The sequence below is a fragment of the Saccoglossus kowalevskii genome, chromosome 3 (assembly GCF_978046115.1).
Source record: "Saccoglossus kowalevskii chromosome 3, keSacKowa6.1, whole genome shotgun sequence".
Taxonomy (NCBI): Eukaryota; Metazoa; Hemichordata; class Enteropneusta; family Harrimaniidae; genus Saccoglossus; species Saccoglossus kowalevskii.
Window position 1 is genome coordinate 10,352,475 of NC_140643.1, and position 15,142 is coordinate 10,367,616.

General features: G+C 33.2%; 2 protein-coding genes across 4 annotated transcripts in view; one reads left to right on the forward strand and one right to left on the reverse strand.

Moving 5' to 3' along the window:
• Positions 1 to 14,462, reverse strand: part of LOC100368796 (zinc finger CCHC-type and RNA-binding motif-containing protein 1-like) — a 43,415-nt gene extending 28,953 nt beyond the window's left edge. Inside the window, exon 1 of the mRNA XM_078011892.2 lies at positions 14,407 to 14,462. Within this exon, the coding sequence (XP_077868018.1) occupies positions 14,407 to 14,409 (3 nt within the window). The 5' untranslated portion in view covers positions 14,410 to 14,462. The remainder of the gene's footprint in view (positions 1 to 14,406) is intronic.
• LOC100368949 (protein bicaudal D homolog 2-like) overlaps positions 1 to 15,123 on the forward strand; it is a 30,178-nt gene extending 15,055 nt beyond the window's left edge. The window contains exons 2-5 of one of the 3 annotated variants that reach the window (XM_085496754.1): positions 4,124 to 4,465; positions 6,932 to 8,749; positions 11,120 to 11,184; positions 11,529 to 15,123. In XM_085496754.1, coding sequence (XP_085352880.1) covers positions 4,124 to 4,465; positions 6,932 to 8,749; positions 11,120 to 11,184; position 11,529 — 2,226 coding nt within the window. In that variant the 3' untranslated portion in view covers positions 11,530 to 15,123. Of the gene's footprint in view, positions 1 to 4,123; positions 4,466 to 6,931; positions 8,750 to 11,119 lie in introns of all 3 variants that reach the window. The other 2 variants (XM_085496753.1, XM_085496755.1) reach the window with 2 other exon arrangements.
• Positions 15,124 to 15,142: the final 19 nt, after the last annotated feature.

A 15,142-nucleotide genomic window follows, 5' to 3' on the forward strand; every position in this document is an offset into this window, starting at 1 on the left:
CAGGGACTAGTCAGGGCACTGTATGCTGTCTGAGTGACTAATAGGCACAAGGCTACAGTACACATATATCCTACCCTGAAAAAAAAAAACAATGATAAATTTAGTTTTAAAATGCACATACAGGCTGACACATCTACATAAAATGTGTATGTCCATTATATGTATTAAATTGCTGATAAAATGATCTATATAAGCATGTAATCAGCCCAAATAAAGTTCCCCAGGCTACAAACTGAAATGTTAGGTAATATAGTCTAATTATCACTCGTTTTTATAATGATTGCAAATCTAAAGACTTGATTGAAATGTACATGGTACCAATTACTGGTTTTTCTTTAGACCAGTCACAGTGATTTTCACAAAGATTCTGACCACAGACCAGTTTACAGTATTTAGCCATAGACCCTACAGAAGTTTCAGAGCCTTAGATTTAACATCCTCACTCTGCCTCAACAGTTACAGCAGAATATTATACTATATTGGAAATAGCTTTATCAAATAGTGAACTTTCAGTCAGCTTCACTAATGCAGCAAGGTATTACATCTCTGTGATAATAAAAAGTTGAATTCTGTTTCAAATTCATTGTGTTCATCACTACATAAAGCACCAACACGTTTTGTATGCGTATATATAGACCTGATCTAATACAGCTATATGTACATGTTTTATTATTACCGGTATAGTCATTTATGTTTTGTGCAAATACTGAGTCACCCTGCATCGTAATGAAATTGACTACATACATGTACGGTACATGATGTAATGTTAAGTTATTGATATTTTTAGTCCATATCAGACATACATGTAATGCCCTGTGTGGGCTGGGCAAGATTTAATGTATGAATAAAACTTATTTTTACTGTGATGTGTGTACATTACAATAAAACATATCCTCTTTTATCTAAAAATTGTAGTTATTTATGATATCTGATAGGCTATATAATTTTTTTAAAGACTGGGAGTGACATTTATGTCAAGGCTCAAACTGACAGTTACCTGATGTTTGCTGTTATATGACTTGAAGGTCACAGATTGTTACTCTGTGCTTGCTGGGTTACATTTGATGCCGTACCTAATGATAGGAGTGATACAGTACATGTACATCTTATATGAAGTACTCGCAGTAATCAAAGAATAGATATACCAAGTGTGGTAATAAAATTCATAGAGAAAGGAAAGCAAGAAATAATAAAACATTTTCCATATACATAATAAAATTAGATTTTTAGTTCCGCTGTCGACTGTGTCGAGCAGAGCTTATCATATGAGTGATTGTCCGTCGTCCGTGTCAATGTTTTACTTTTTAGCTCCGCTGTCGACTTTGTCGAGCAGAACTTATCATATGAGTGATTGTCCGTCGTCGTCGTCCGTGTCAATGTTTTACTTTTTCGACTTCTTCTTAAAAACTACAAGCCTGAATGCTTTGATACTTGGTGTATATGTACCTTGGGTAGACCTCTCTTAGGTTTGTTCATTTCATGGTGATATCTTCAATTCTCTAATTTTGGTGAATATTTTTGTCATTTTTGGTAAAAAGTGATATTTTCGACTTCTTGTTAAAAACCGCAAGTCCGATTGCTTTGATATTACATATATAGGTACTACATGTGGACCTCTCTCAGATTTGTTCATTTTGTGATGATATTTTCAATTCTCTAATTTTGGTAAATATTTTTGTAATTTTTGGTAAAAAGTGATATTTTCGACTTCTTGTTAAAAACCAATAGTTCAATTGCTTTGATATTACATATATAGATACTACATGTAGACCTTTCCCAGATTTGTTCATTTTGTGATGATATCTTCAGTTCTCTAATTTTGGTGAATATTTTTGTCATTTTTGGTAAAAAGTGATATTTTCGACTTCTTGTTGAAAACTGTAAGTCCGATTGCTTTGATATTACATATATAGGTACTACATGTGGACCTCTCTCTGATTTGTTTGTTTTGTGATGATATCTTCAATTCTCTATTTATTTTGGTGAATATTTTTGTAATTTTTGGTAAAAAGTGATATTTTCGACTTCTTGTTAAAAACTGTAAGTCCGATTGCTCTGATACTATTCATATTGTTCATTTTCTAATGATGTCTTCAGTTCTTTAATTGAAATGTGCATTGCTAACAGCGGAGCTATCTCAGCCGATAGGCTGCTTGTTTGGAAAAAGTGATATTTTCAACTTCTTGTTAAAAACCGCAAGTCCAATTGCTTTGGTATTACATATATAGGTACTATATGTGGACCTCTCTCAGATTTGTTCATTTTGTAATGATATCTTTAATTTTCTAATTTTGGTGAATATTTTTGTCATTTTTGGTAAAAAGTGATATTTTCAACTTCTTGTTAAAAACCGCAAGTCCAATTGCATTGATATTATATAGGTACTACATGTGGACCTCAGATTTGTTCATTTTGTAATGATATCTTCAATTCTCTAATTTTGGTGAATATTTCTGTCATTTTTAGTAAAAAGTGATATTTTTGACTTCTTGTTAAAAACCACAAGTCCAATTGCTTTGATATTACATATATGTACTACATGTGGATCACTCTCAAATTTGTTCATTTCATGATGATATCTTCAATTCTCTAATTTTGGTGAATATTTTTGTAATTTTTGGTAAAAAGTGATATTTTCGACTTCTTGTTAAAAACCAAAAGTTCAATTGCTTTGATATTACATATATAGATACTACATGTAGACCTTTCTCAGATTTGTTCATTTTGTGATGATATCTTCAATATATATATGGTAATATTTATGGTAAAAAGTGATATTTTCGACTTCTTGTTAAAAACCACAATCATTTATGGTGAAAAATGATATTTTTGAATTTTTGTTGAAAACAGCAAGTCTCATAGTATTGATACTATGCATATTGTTCATTTTCTAATGATATCTTCTGTTCTTTAATTGAAATGTGCATTGCTAACAGTGGAGCTATCTCAGCCGAGAGGCTGCTTGTTATTAATTCATCTTAAGTTTCAGTAAATCTTTAAAAACTATTCTCAATACGTGATTTCCCATTCACAGCAAGATCTCGCATAATGTTTGAAAGGTACGGTCCAAATATTCTGCTGCAAAAATGATTTCATTTTAACTTGATTTTTTTTATACAATGCAGTTCAATCTCAATTTCAAGTGTGTATAGCACATTAAGCATTACTTCATACATACTTTCATGCTTCTTGAATCTTTTGCAATGTTTTGACATCACTGTTTTTATGTTCAATTTCACTCTTAACACATGATCCTGCAATGAACGAAAAATGGTAAATTTACTACATGTACAATTACTCCTGACAAAAAAAAGCATACATGTAGCTGGGTACCTTATCTCTGTACTACGAATATAGTTTGTGAAATATTAGCTTGCTTAGCAATAATGGATTATACACTGGATTATGATGTATTGCAATGTATATTGTAATGTTTACCCATGCCACAAATCCAGTCAATTGCAGGCCCTGTATACAATGTACACATACACTGTGATAGATTATTACATTCCATAGTTTTCAAGTATTTCTTTACTTGTTATAGCATGCTTTTATTGTTGTGTTTATGTTTTTAAGCATAATCACAGAATTTCATGCTGAAGGAGAGAGTGCTTTAACTTTCATTGCTAGACAGTGTATTCTAGGTACATGACATGTGTGTTATTGATCCATCTTTCCTTTCTACTTTACCATTGTTATCAGTTTGCGTTTTCAATTTACGAATAACCTTAGGGCACTCATAACCTTTTGTGTAGACGCTTGAATGGGTGAATGTTGACTGTATTAGAGAGTAAACTTAGTTTCACAGATCATGAAGCATCAAAGGGCCAACTTTTTGTATGTCTATGAAAGAAAACTTTGATCAACTTGATTGGATTTTGTAGAGTAATGCTTTATTTGCTCTGTTTATACCACCTGTCTGTGGTCAAAATAAGTCATATTGTAATAATGATTCAGCATAAAATAAATGCTTTTTTTTTTGTTCATGTGAAGAATTTGGTAATATATTAATTTACCATACATTGTTAGACAAACAATATGTGTGTGCATACCAAATTAACACCTTTAGAAAGAGATGTCTCTATATAATGAGAAAATTAAATAATAATATTTTTTTTGACAGGCACTCGATCAAGTACAAATAAAACAGAAGCAACACTCTGCGTTTGAAGTAAACCACGAAGAAACACTACTCAAAGAAACCGCATCCAGGGAAGCTGATTTACTTTCACGAATTAGCGAGTTGGAAAATGAAAACAAACAATCACGTTTAGCACTTGAAAGGACTAGAGCAGAGACGGAGAGACTGATTTGTAGAAATAATCACTTGACTGAGAATACAGAAACACTAGATGTGGAAAGGAAAAAATCAAAAGAAGAATTACGTGAATATAAATTCCGCGAAACTCGACTCTTACAAGACTACAGCGAACTTGAAGAAGAAAATATACAACTTCAGAAACAGGTTAGTAATACTAAAGTCCTTCACTTGTAATAATTTATTATCATAATTACATGGATACTTGAATACACGCGTCAAAAGAGCTATTCTGTTTGACCTGATAGCTAATCTGTGGGGACATGTGATATTCTCTGTGTACCTCAGATTTCACAATAGGGGATATTATTACCGGATAAGGCAAGACACAATCACTAAATAAAATTAGTATTATGTCTAGTAAACATCCTCTCAGATTGCCCAAAATATCTACAAAGTATTGCATGATAAAACAGAAAAGTATTTAAATATTGACGAGCAATTTTTTCTTTCTTATGAGCAATTTAAAATTTGAATGTTATTATTTTCATACATATGAATTTAGGTCCTTATTTTGAGATAATTCTTCATATTTGTTTCAGCATTGATTTCATTTAATCGTATATATAGATATTTGCCTGGTGAACTGAAAATATCAAATATTATATGCATGAGGTTATTCACAAAATACCAAAATTTATGTTGAAAGCATTGTATAGCAGAGATATTGTCTGAGATGCCAAGGACAATGTCATAGAGTAAGATGCACTGGTATAAATCCTGGTATTGTGTGTATAACCTTATTAGTATATGCATTTTGTAGACTCAAACGATAATTAATGAAACAGGGCAGTCTAAAGTTGCACTTGTACAGTGTTGGGTTTCGCCTGACAACGCTCATTTGCATAACATCAAATACTGCTTTGGCTTCACTGTCTCTGCAAAGCCTGCAGTCTACTGTCTTAGGCTTCACCGTCTCTGCAAAGCCTGCAGGCTACTGTCTCAATGTCAGTCTGATTACTAACTCTCAGAACCTTTCCATGCTGTTGTAGAACTTTTGAAAAATGTCACTGATTTATATACTGGTACAAGCAAATTTCGCCAGCCGTTATCATGTCATTGATTTATATACAAGGGAATTTCGCCAGCAGTTGGTTATCAACAAGTTTTGTAAAGGTGGCTGCTGATCGCTTCTTCTGGTCATTACTACATGTTATAATACATAGAGAACATTTACGACTATCTTATGTGCCGTTCATTGGAGTGTGCATATGTAGTGCTTTCGATCATTCAAATTTTCACTGACAGCACCTGTTGGCAAACTAAATTGTAACTCTGGAAGCAAAAACAATATTTAGCTGATCCTTTTTTTCAAGCGTCTTCCAAAAAAATACTCAAATAATAAGGTGAATTTTGCATATACAATGTATGCTCCACGATTATTTGTTTTGTATTTGTTTGACCTCTCAACCTGGTCAAAGATGAGTGAAATAACAAAAACTTATTGTAGCGATCAGCGCCATAGGTTACAGAGCCAGATGTATAATAATATTTGATATTGGAAAAATTGTTTTGTTATTTTCCTTTAAAGTTTAAAAAAATAATGGCATTTAATTCCCTGACTTTCTAACTAAATATATTCTGCAAGCTTGTACTTGTGTTGTTACAGTCATGTAGTGATTGTCACATGACATACTGTTAAGGGGATAATTATTCACTGGGTTTTAATTTTGCTTATTTCGCTGACTGGAATAGCGCTAAATTAAAACCCAGTGAATATGTAAAATTTAGCATACATGTAGAACACATTATCTAAATGAAAAAACCATGAATTTAAAACCTACTGAATATGCCTGAAATGATAAATCAGTGAAATTTAAACCCAATGAAAATTAGTCATTTTACAGTAGTCTTTTTAGATTCTACCTACATTACATTAAACTTAATCAGTTGTTAACTAATGAAAAATGTTTATTTGCTATACAAATTACTGTATTTGATTTCTGGTTAAAACACAATATAAATCAAAGATTATATTTGTATATGGAATCATTAAAATATTGCTTATTTTGACACTGTAATTTACTTAAAGCGTACATAGATATGTAATATGCTAATACAGTATTATTCTGATTCAATCAGATGTATTTTTCATTGTCACCAGAAAGTTACAATATTCAGTCTCTCAGACTTTTATCATATTAAAATGCTAAATAGGCAGTGTCCCATCCATGATTTAAGAAAAGTTGGAATTTTCCACATCACTAGGAGGGAATTTTTCCTCGCGCTCTGAATACAAAAAGGGATTTTAAAAATCAATGACTTGATTGTATCACAGTTTCACCTCATTAATTTGTGCTTGTTCTGGCACTTGTTTTCATTCTGTCCCAGTATCTACTATAATTTTCATTTAAATCACCTGTATCCAATTATAGTGGCATACATTAAATTAATACGCCATTGCCAATCTATTGGATGAGACACTGATATACATGTAGGTGGCCTAATTGGCATATTACTATTGTAACAAATGTTTTTGTTTTTTATTTGCATGTTTTGAATAACCTGGAGATTTGTAGGTGTTTGGCAGGTTGGGTGACATACTCATTTTTTGAAGAGAAACACAACATAATATTAGTTGTATTTAATTCGCCTTATCTGGTTTTTCTGTAGGTTTCTGCCTTGAAATCATCCCAAGTTGAGTTTGAAGCTATGAAACATGAAATCAACAGACTAAACGAAGAAATCATTTACATAAACTCGCAAGTTGAAGACATCTCCAAACTCAAAGAAATTGCAGAAAAGCAGACTGAGGAAGCTTTAAATGCCTTAGAACATGAACGTGAACAAAAACATTCACTGAAAAAAGAACTTGACAGTAGACGACTTTTAGAACTGGAGGCCTTAAATGAAGACCTTGAGAGTAGCACTGATAGACTGCAGCTTGACAGGGAAGAAATGTGCAGTTCTCCTGATCACCCAATTTTACGACGCATGGAACATGAATTCCGTGCTTCATTGCCAAGTGAGCTGTCACCGACACCTTCAACAGTCAATGATTTACTAAGTGAATTACACATGACAGAGGTCAGTAGATTAGAAGAACAGGTACTTGCATTACAACATGAAAAATCTGAAGCAAACAGGAACTTGCAAGGAATGCAAAAGCAATTACACGCTGCTAAAGCAGCTCTGAATGAGCAGAGCAAGCGAGTCAATAAACTCTCGACATTGCTTGATCAGAAAGTTCTCAGTGAATATCAGGAGGATGGAGGAGATGCGGAAACTGAGGAAGAGGATGATGCAGACTTGGATGTAAATGAAAGGGAAGTGAAGAGAATGAGAAAAGAGGTTGGGCAGCATGAGAAGCGATATTTAGCGGCTGCAGCACGTGTCCATGCTCTACAGACTGAATTGGAGTCACTACAAGAAAAGGTCAGCCAAGAGTACTCCACCAAACTGTACAATGATATGCAAGAAGAGGTCACCTTATTAAACTCAAATAACAAGAAGCAGAATGATACAATCAAAGAATTAGAAATAAAATTGAAAGAGATGGGTGAAATTATGGGAGAGAGTCAAGGTAATCTGAACTGTACTCGTGATGAACTGATAGGAGTTAGTGAGGATTTAGCCCAACTTTACCATCATTTATGCATGGTTAATGGTGATACCCCAAACAGAGTTATGCTGGATCACTTCAGAGCTACACGCTTGAGTCGAAGAGAGGGTTTCCGTGCACAGATTGCAAGCAAGCTTAAGGATATGACGCCAGATGATGCCAATAATAAGAGTGGTATGAGTAAGAAAGAAAGAAAGAATGCTGCAAGAAATTCAAAAGATATTGATACCATGTTAGGCCCAACAACAGGCAACGATCTTGCAGCAAGTGAACAAAATGGAACCGCCGATCCAATAACCTGCTTCAATCTACTGTCTACTGTTCGGGATCAAATTAAATACTTAAAACGTGCCATTGAACACACTGTGGAAATCTCCAGACAACATAGGCATGACTGCAATGGGTCAGCAGAGAATGAAGACTTGCATGAACAGGTATTCAAGCTGAAATCATTGCTTTCAACAAAGCGAGAACAGATCGCTACATTGCGAACAGTTCTCAAGGCTAATAAAACCACTGCGGAAGTTGCTTTAGCGAACCTGAAGAGTAAGTACGAAAATGAGAAATCCATTATTGCCGAAACAATGATGAAACTACGCAATGAACTTAAAGCTTTAAAGGAAGATGCTGCCACATTTGCTAGCTTACGTGCAATGTTTGCCGCCCGATGTGATGAATATGTTACCCAGCTAGATGACATGCAACGCTCGTTAGCAGCTGCCGAAGAGGAGAAAAAAACATTGAACTCGCTTCTACGCATGGCTATACAACAAAAGTTGGCTCTGACTCAGCGTTTGGAAGATTTAGAATTCAGTCATGAAAGGCAGTCTCTTGGAAGAAGTGGTTCAAGACGGAAGAAGTCATCTAGAGTGAGTGAATTCCAACGTGGTTATAGTCTACCCGTGGATCATAGAGCATTAGCTGAAAGACTTGCTAGATTTGAATCGCATCATTAGATACTATAGCACTTACATCAAATTATTTAACCATGAAGGAAGATTTGCAGACATTTATTTTAATTGTTTGGTCTCAGTTCTACAATTGGGAAACCTGTGTTTTCCTGAGCAAAATACACAGTAAAATTTTGTTTAAAAATTTGTTCTGTTAGACTCAGAAAGAGTCACATTTGAAATACAATATGCTGCTAACTCTTCCTTCATTCCCAAGTTATAATATGTATTTGGTTGTCTGTATGTAGCATGTGGTACTTTAACTGTAGCATGTCTACTAATTCTCTTTATGCCTCTCTGCATGTAGCAAATTCAGATTAAGTTTCTCAATGTGTGAGGTGTAAAATAATAGCTAAAGTGATTGAAACTCACATATCTTATTCCCTTGTAATGCTAGTTAAGTGTGTGTGTGTGTTTTCTGCACTTTTAGAATTAACCATGGCCTTTATTAATACCTGATGTTACTGCCAATACACTGCTCTCTGATACTCTGGGAAAAAGCTTTTGACAATTCCTTTTTAAAATAATTCCTGAATGTTTTTTGTTTTTTCACATAAAGGAATGCCCTTTTTTTACATGCACATTGTCAGGTATTAAATTTATAAAGGAAAGGAATGTGAGAACCCTCTTTAATTTCAGTTTGTTTTAAGTTTGGCATGACTTTTAGTCAGCAATACTGAAGATTAACTTATAAATTCTAAGTATCAAATGAAGCATTAATATAATACTGTTTTGTGTACAGTTTTTTTTGGTGAAGTCTGTATGCTAGAATATTTTATATATACAGTAGTAAGTATTTAAAAAGCCCTTTACCAATAGTCAAGTTTCAAGTTGTCTTGCTATGTCAGTATTTTGGTAGTTTATTTTTTCGGCCTTGGATCAAACTTTCTATTAAAATTTCCGTTTGTCAAGGACAATTTTGAAAGGAGATATCCTCCATCACAAGCTGGGTTTCTGCTAACCCTTCATTAGTCATCAATGCTGATTGAATCTTATTTTTATGTAGCTTCAACGATTTCTTCTTTGTTTTGCTACAAATGGCTAAGACTAATTTCAAATCATAAATTATTCTGAGGATATTGTCATCATTTCAGAACATGTCATGCCCCTCAAAAAATTATTAAAATTAAACATCGGGAAAACATAATGCCTAACATGTTAAAGTACCATATTATAGTGTGCAATATTGACAAATTTTATGATTTTTCATAGTGCTATCTTCTCTCTGTTAACGAAGTGGCTAAACATTGTTGGTAATTGGCTGAGAAAAATGCTAATATTTGCCAATATAGTTAAACGTGTTTCATATTTAGTGGACAAGCTACTGAATACAACTAAAGCATTTTATTTTGAGGTGTGTACCAGTTGTTTTCCCTTCCTTCATTTGTTTGACCTTTCTGATCTTTATACATGTACATGTATGTGTCTGATGTCATCACAAATGAGGATAAAATATCATTGGCTACATCAGTTTCTGAAATGGCGCTTGTCTCATAAATAAATATATAAATAGTTGTGTAGAGAACTACATACTATTACCAGTATTAACTATCAAACTAGCATTGTCCCCTAACAAGCAAAACACTTGAAACTTGTCTATTGTGCCATAAGACATAAAATAAGTTACTGTTAGGCTAGATATCCATGCAGTAAAACACTTTATTTATACATGACAGTTTGGTTAGTTAAACAATTAGAATGTTTCAATAGTAAGGGCAGAGCTTTAACACTCCCTCATATTTTATCATATTGACATATCTTCCAAATATATTGAAAAGCTAAATATATAAATTGCCAAATATAATAAAATTTTACCTCTATGTGCCAATCATTTGCAATTCAGGCAAAATCAAGATTTTTTGTGTTTTCAACTCTGCCAAAAATAAATAGGTGATTTTTGAACACCCTGAATACAGTACTTACCTGTTTTTTTGTAAATTGTTTTTTAAATGGGAATAACAGTGCTTGAGATTGAGTTTTTGACTGCAGTATGGTGTTGGGTCTCAAGTTTTATAGGCTTTTAGCAGTATATACAATGTACCGTATTTACATTTACTAGTTTAGGGATCGCTGCAAGTTCTCATATTAAATTTACAGTTAAAGGCATGAGACTACTAAGCTACTACTACAGATATCAGTTTTTGATGGGTGTTAAATTGGCAAACTAATTTATTCTTGGGTAATAATTAAAAGTTAACAAATTTTATTTTGATAAATAAATGACTAATATTTGAAATCATGTCTGTTGGAGTACTCTTTGTCTTAACTGATGTTTGTGTACCATCACAGCCTCCAGCTCAACGAAAACATGGCCAGTTTCATCAGGAATATCATCAGCCTTCTTCCTCTAAGTGGTAAATTTTTTTTTTTTTCCCATCTTTTTACGTTATGTCTTGTGTTCATATCATTTTGCATTCTGTTGACTGTATGCCTCTGCTATCTATATTGCATGCCTTTCTCTCTTGATGTTGAGAGAATTTGATCTCTTGGATTGTGTGACAACTATTATTGCTATGTTGACGGTTGAAGCCATACTGTACTTGTTAATACCTGTAACGTATGGTGACTTGCCAGTTATCTAGGTAGATAAAACTCACACACTCTGAGAGATAGAAATACTCATTTTCTTTCTCATTTTCATATCACGGTCTCTTTATTCTTGTAATCATACAATCATGTGTGCTTTATTCTTTGGCAGAATTGACCTGTAAGTATGACAAGGAGGTAGAAGCAGTCTGTGCTAGATATGAGCTGGCTGAGTGAAGTCCTGGTAACTGTCATTTTCAACAAACATGGCATATGATCATCATCTCATGGGAACCACACTGCAAACACACACCATATTTCCTCTTTTAGAATCATATGTCCTTTGCATTATCGCCAACAAATGTATTTAAACTGAACTAAAAGTGGACTATATATAAAGTGTGCAGGATATAATCACATCACCTCTGTGTTCACATGTATGGAATTACCAACATGGTAAACCTGGATTACTGCAAATCATGACAGGACTTCAAGTAAATAAATACTGTTTTAGTATTTGACATGCAATTCATATACTGGAATTGTGAGACATGGGTATAGGGGTGTAACTTATAATGTAAGTTTCCAAATCGAATATACCGTAATATATAAAATTGATGTCAATTTGAAGCGCATCTTAGCTGTATACTATGTGTATGTGTTTTTGAAGCCAACTAGGCACAGTGCACTGCTGAGTTTGAATTCTTGAGACGTTATGAACATGCTAATATGGTAGTAAGAATTGACACATTTTAACCAACTAGCATTCATTAATATGCAAATTAGCCACCATGCTGGGATAAATTGAAGTGTTGGTACACCTTGACATTGTTGTACTAATTATGTAATTATATCCTTGGATGCCTTAAGGGTGTAAAATACTCCACAGAGTACATTTGTAACATGGTTTTCATACAAGACGGGTGTAGATAAATAAAAATAACCCACATAGGTATGTTATAAATAAATAATACAGCGTACACTAGCATAACTCAGGTTTTTAGTTGTAATGGGTATATAGGGCTGTAGTGAGATTGTCATCCACATTGTATTGATATACACACTGGGCACTAAGTCAGACAAGTACGGTATTTTCTAATTACTTGACCCGGAGGATGTGATACATTGTTCTGCCAGATTTATGACTCGTGCAGAAACAAAAAAGATAGAATTTGTTTCAAATCAATTATGCTAGTCTGTTTGAAGATCATTTTGAATCTAGCTACAAATGTATTCTGTATTTAATAACTGGGTACATTTATCTGCATATGAATTAAACACATTTAACTCTCGGTATCTACAACAACAGATATTGAAATAACTACCTATTTGGTGATTTATTTGTCAATATTAATATATTTACAATTTATGTAATTTAGGTGCCTTAAATGTTAGTCATGTGACTCACACAGTGATTTATATTTTCGTACATATATGAATTTATCAGGACCTGTTATTGTATGGCTTTATTGAATTTAAATCACCTGTGATATGGAATCTCACTGGATATAGGCTTCTTTCAACAACTCTTCTTGCAAATTGATGCCATAATTGGGGCAAGATAAAGATAACCCATACAGGGTTGAAGGCTGTTTGGGTGTCTGGGGCCCCTAAAGAGTTGGTGATCTTTAAGGATCAAAGCTAACCTATAAAAGGGTGGGAAGGGAAAGCTTGTGAAATCCCATGGTTAATTGGTTAACTGTCTAATTCCCAGATTGGAAGTTGAATAATTAAATCTGGAATAAAGATGATTTCAAATAATATAACCTCTATAATCACCTTGTATATGTTCTGAATTCGTGTGTATACACAAGAATTCAGAAAATAGTGACTCTTATTAAAATAATAAATTTAACTAAATATTTAGGAGTAGTCCCCAAACGTGATCTTTTAGTTTTAAAAGAAATAAGTACTTTTATGATTTCCTTGTATTATTTACTTATTTTCTCTAAATATAACTACTATCAGAATGTTTTTATTATTGACGAGTATCGTCCCTAAGATTCTACCATTTATATGGAAAATAAGAGAGCGATTGAGACAAGAGCTTCTGTCATTTCCAAATGGTTGAACATGTGGAAGCTTGCACTACTATTGTGTATTTGTCCTGATTTAGACAGTACAAGGGAAAGGTTTTAATGCTTTCACTATGTTTTATATATGTCAGTTACTGTTACTGATATTATATTTTTGCAGCGTCCTTATAAGGTTACCTTTGGTATCCGTCTGTAAGGCACAGTTCATCAAGCGCATTGTATGTAAAACTGAATCTTGTCTTAAATGATTCAGTAATCCAAACCATTCTAGAAGTGTGTATCTTGATTCGCAATTACAAGGAATCGCATTCACGCTTGTTAGGCATGCTCAAAAACCTTTTGCTCAAAAAAAGAAATTACTTGAATTTGTATTTTTTTTTTAATATCACTTATGGAAGATATGAAACTTACCTTTATACTACTTTGTCTAAAACTTTTGCAAATATATGTTTGTTATTTTTCTGCAAGTTTTCTTAAATGTGTTGTGCTCACTATGCAGATTTTTACTGAAACTCCTTATTTTATTACATCATATAGTTTACTTGTTTTTAAGAGGAATATTCCCTATAAGGTCAATGTACGGTATATAGCAATGCATGTAGTAATACATATGTATAGGTCTAGTATTCGTTTATTGATATGACTGGAAATTAGGGTAAGTGAATATGTGCTGTATAAGGTAGTATTTTATTAACCACTAACAGGCAGCAATGTTTTTTCTCAACATATTCTGTGAGCCGTTCAATTTTCGCTGCTACGAATTTTATGACATTCAATGAAGACAAAATTTCATGAAAGTCGCTGACGCTCTTAGAGGTATATTCACAGCTGCAAAATTTAAAGCAGTTTGCTGTATTTTAGCTACAATGTAGCACCTCCAATATATCTGGACAGAACTTTAAAGTTGTATTGTCTTCTATAATTTATTGAAAGTGCTTGACATGTGAAGTCATTGTGGTCATAAACCAAATTCAATAATTATGATGTTGGATCCAGACTGAGTTTGTCACTTACCATTAAAATTTCTTTCTAGCTTTCATCAGTGTTTTTGAATTCTGTTCTGGTTAGCCCTGAAACAACATAAAGTGTGTTGGTTATCACAAGTTTAAGAACTAGCTGGAGATTCACAGATGTCATCACTATTGATTATCAAAACCTTGCACACAATGTAGTGAATTGAAGGATACCTAAGATGATAGAAATGCAGTAAATTTATGTATGTATGTTGTAGTCATTGCATGATACAAATTATATCAGTCACTTCCAACAGAATATAGGAGACAATACAGCTTTCAATTTGTAACCATCAAGAGCTGATACATTTGTATGGCCAGTATGCTAATTATTGTTTCTGAATAACCAATCAGAAGAGTCCTAGAATGATTGTGTTCTTGGCAACTGAATTTGCATAAATTCACCCTTACCCCACCCATAGTCATGTGATCAGCAGTTTTTTTTTTTTATCTAGATAAATATTGTGATTAATTTAAATAATTAGCAGTCATGGATGTCTAGGAAGTGAATCTTAGTGTGTTGGATTTTCAGATTTCTATTTTCTAGTAAATTTACCAGATATTAATTTGTACAGTATATTCAGGGTCAGACACCGCTTGTCACCGGGTCATATTTATAACAATCTACAGTGCTTTATCTTTTTTACCAATTTTAGGAATTTCCATGCAATGTGTAATGATAAGTGAATTCTCAATAAATTATAGTGTTTTAATCAAATATTATTTCTAGTTATTTA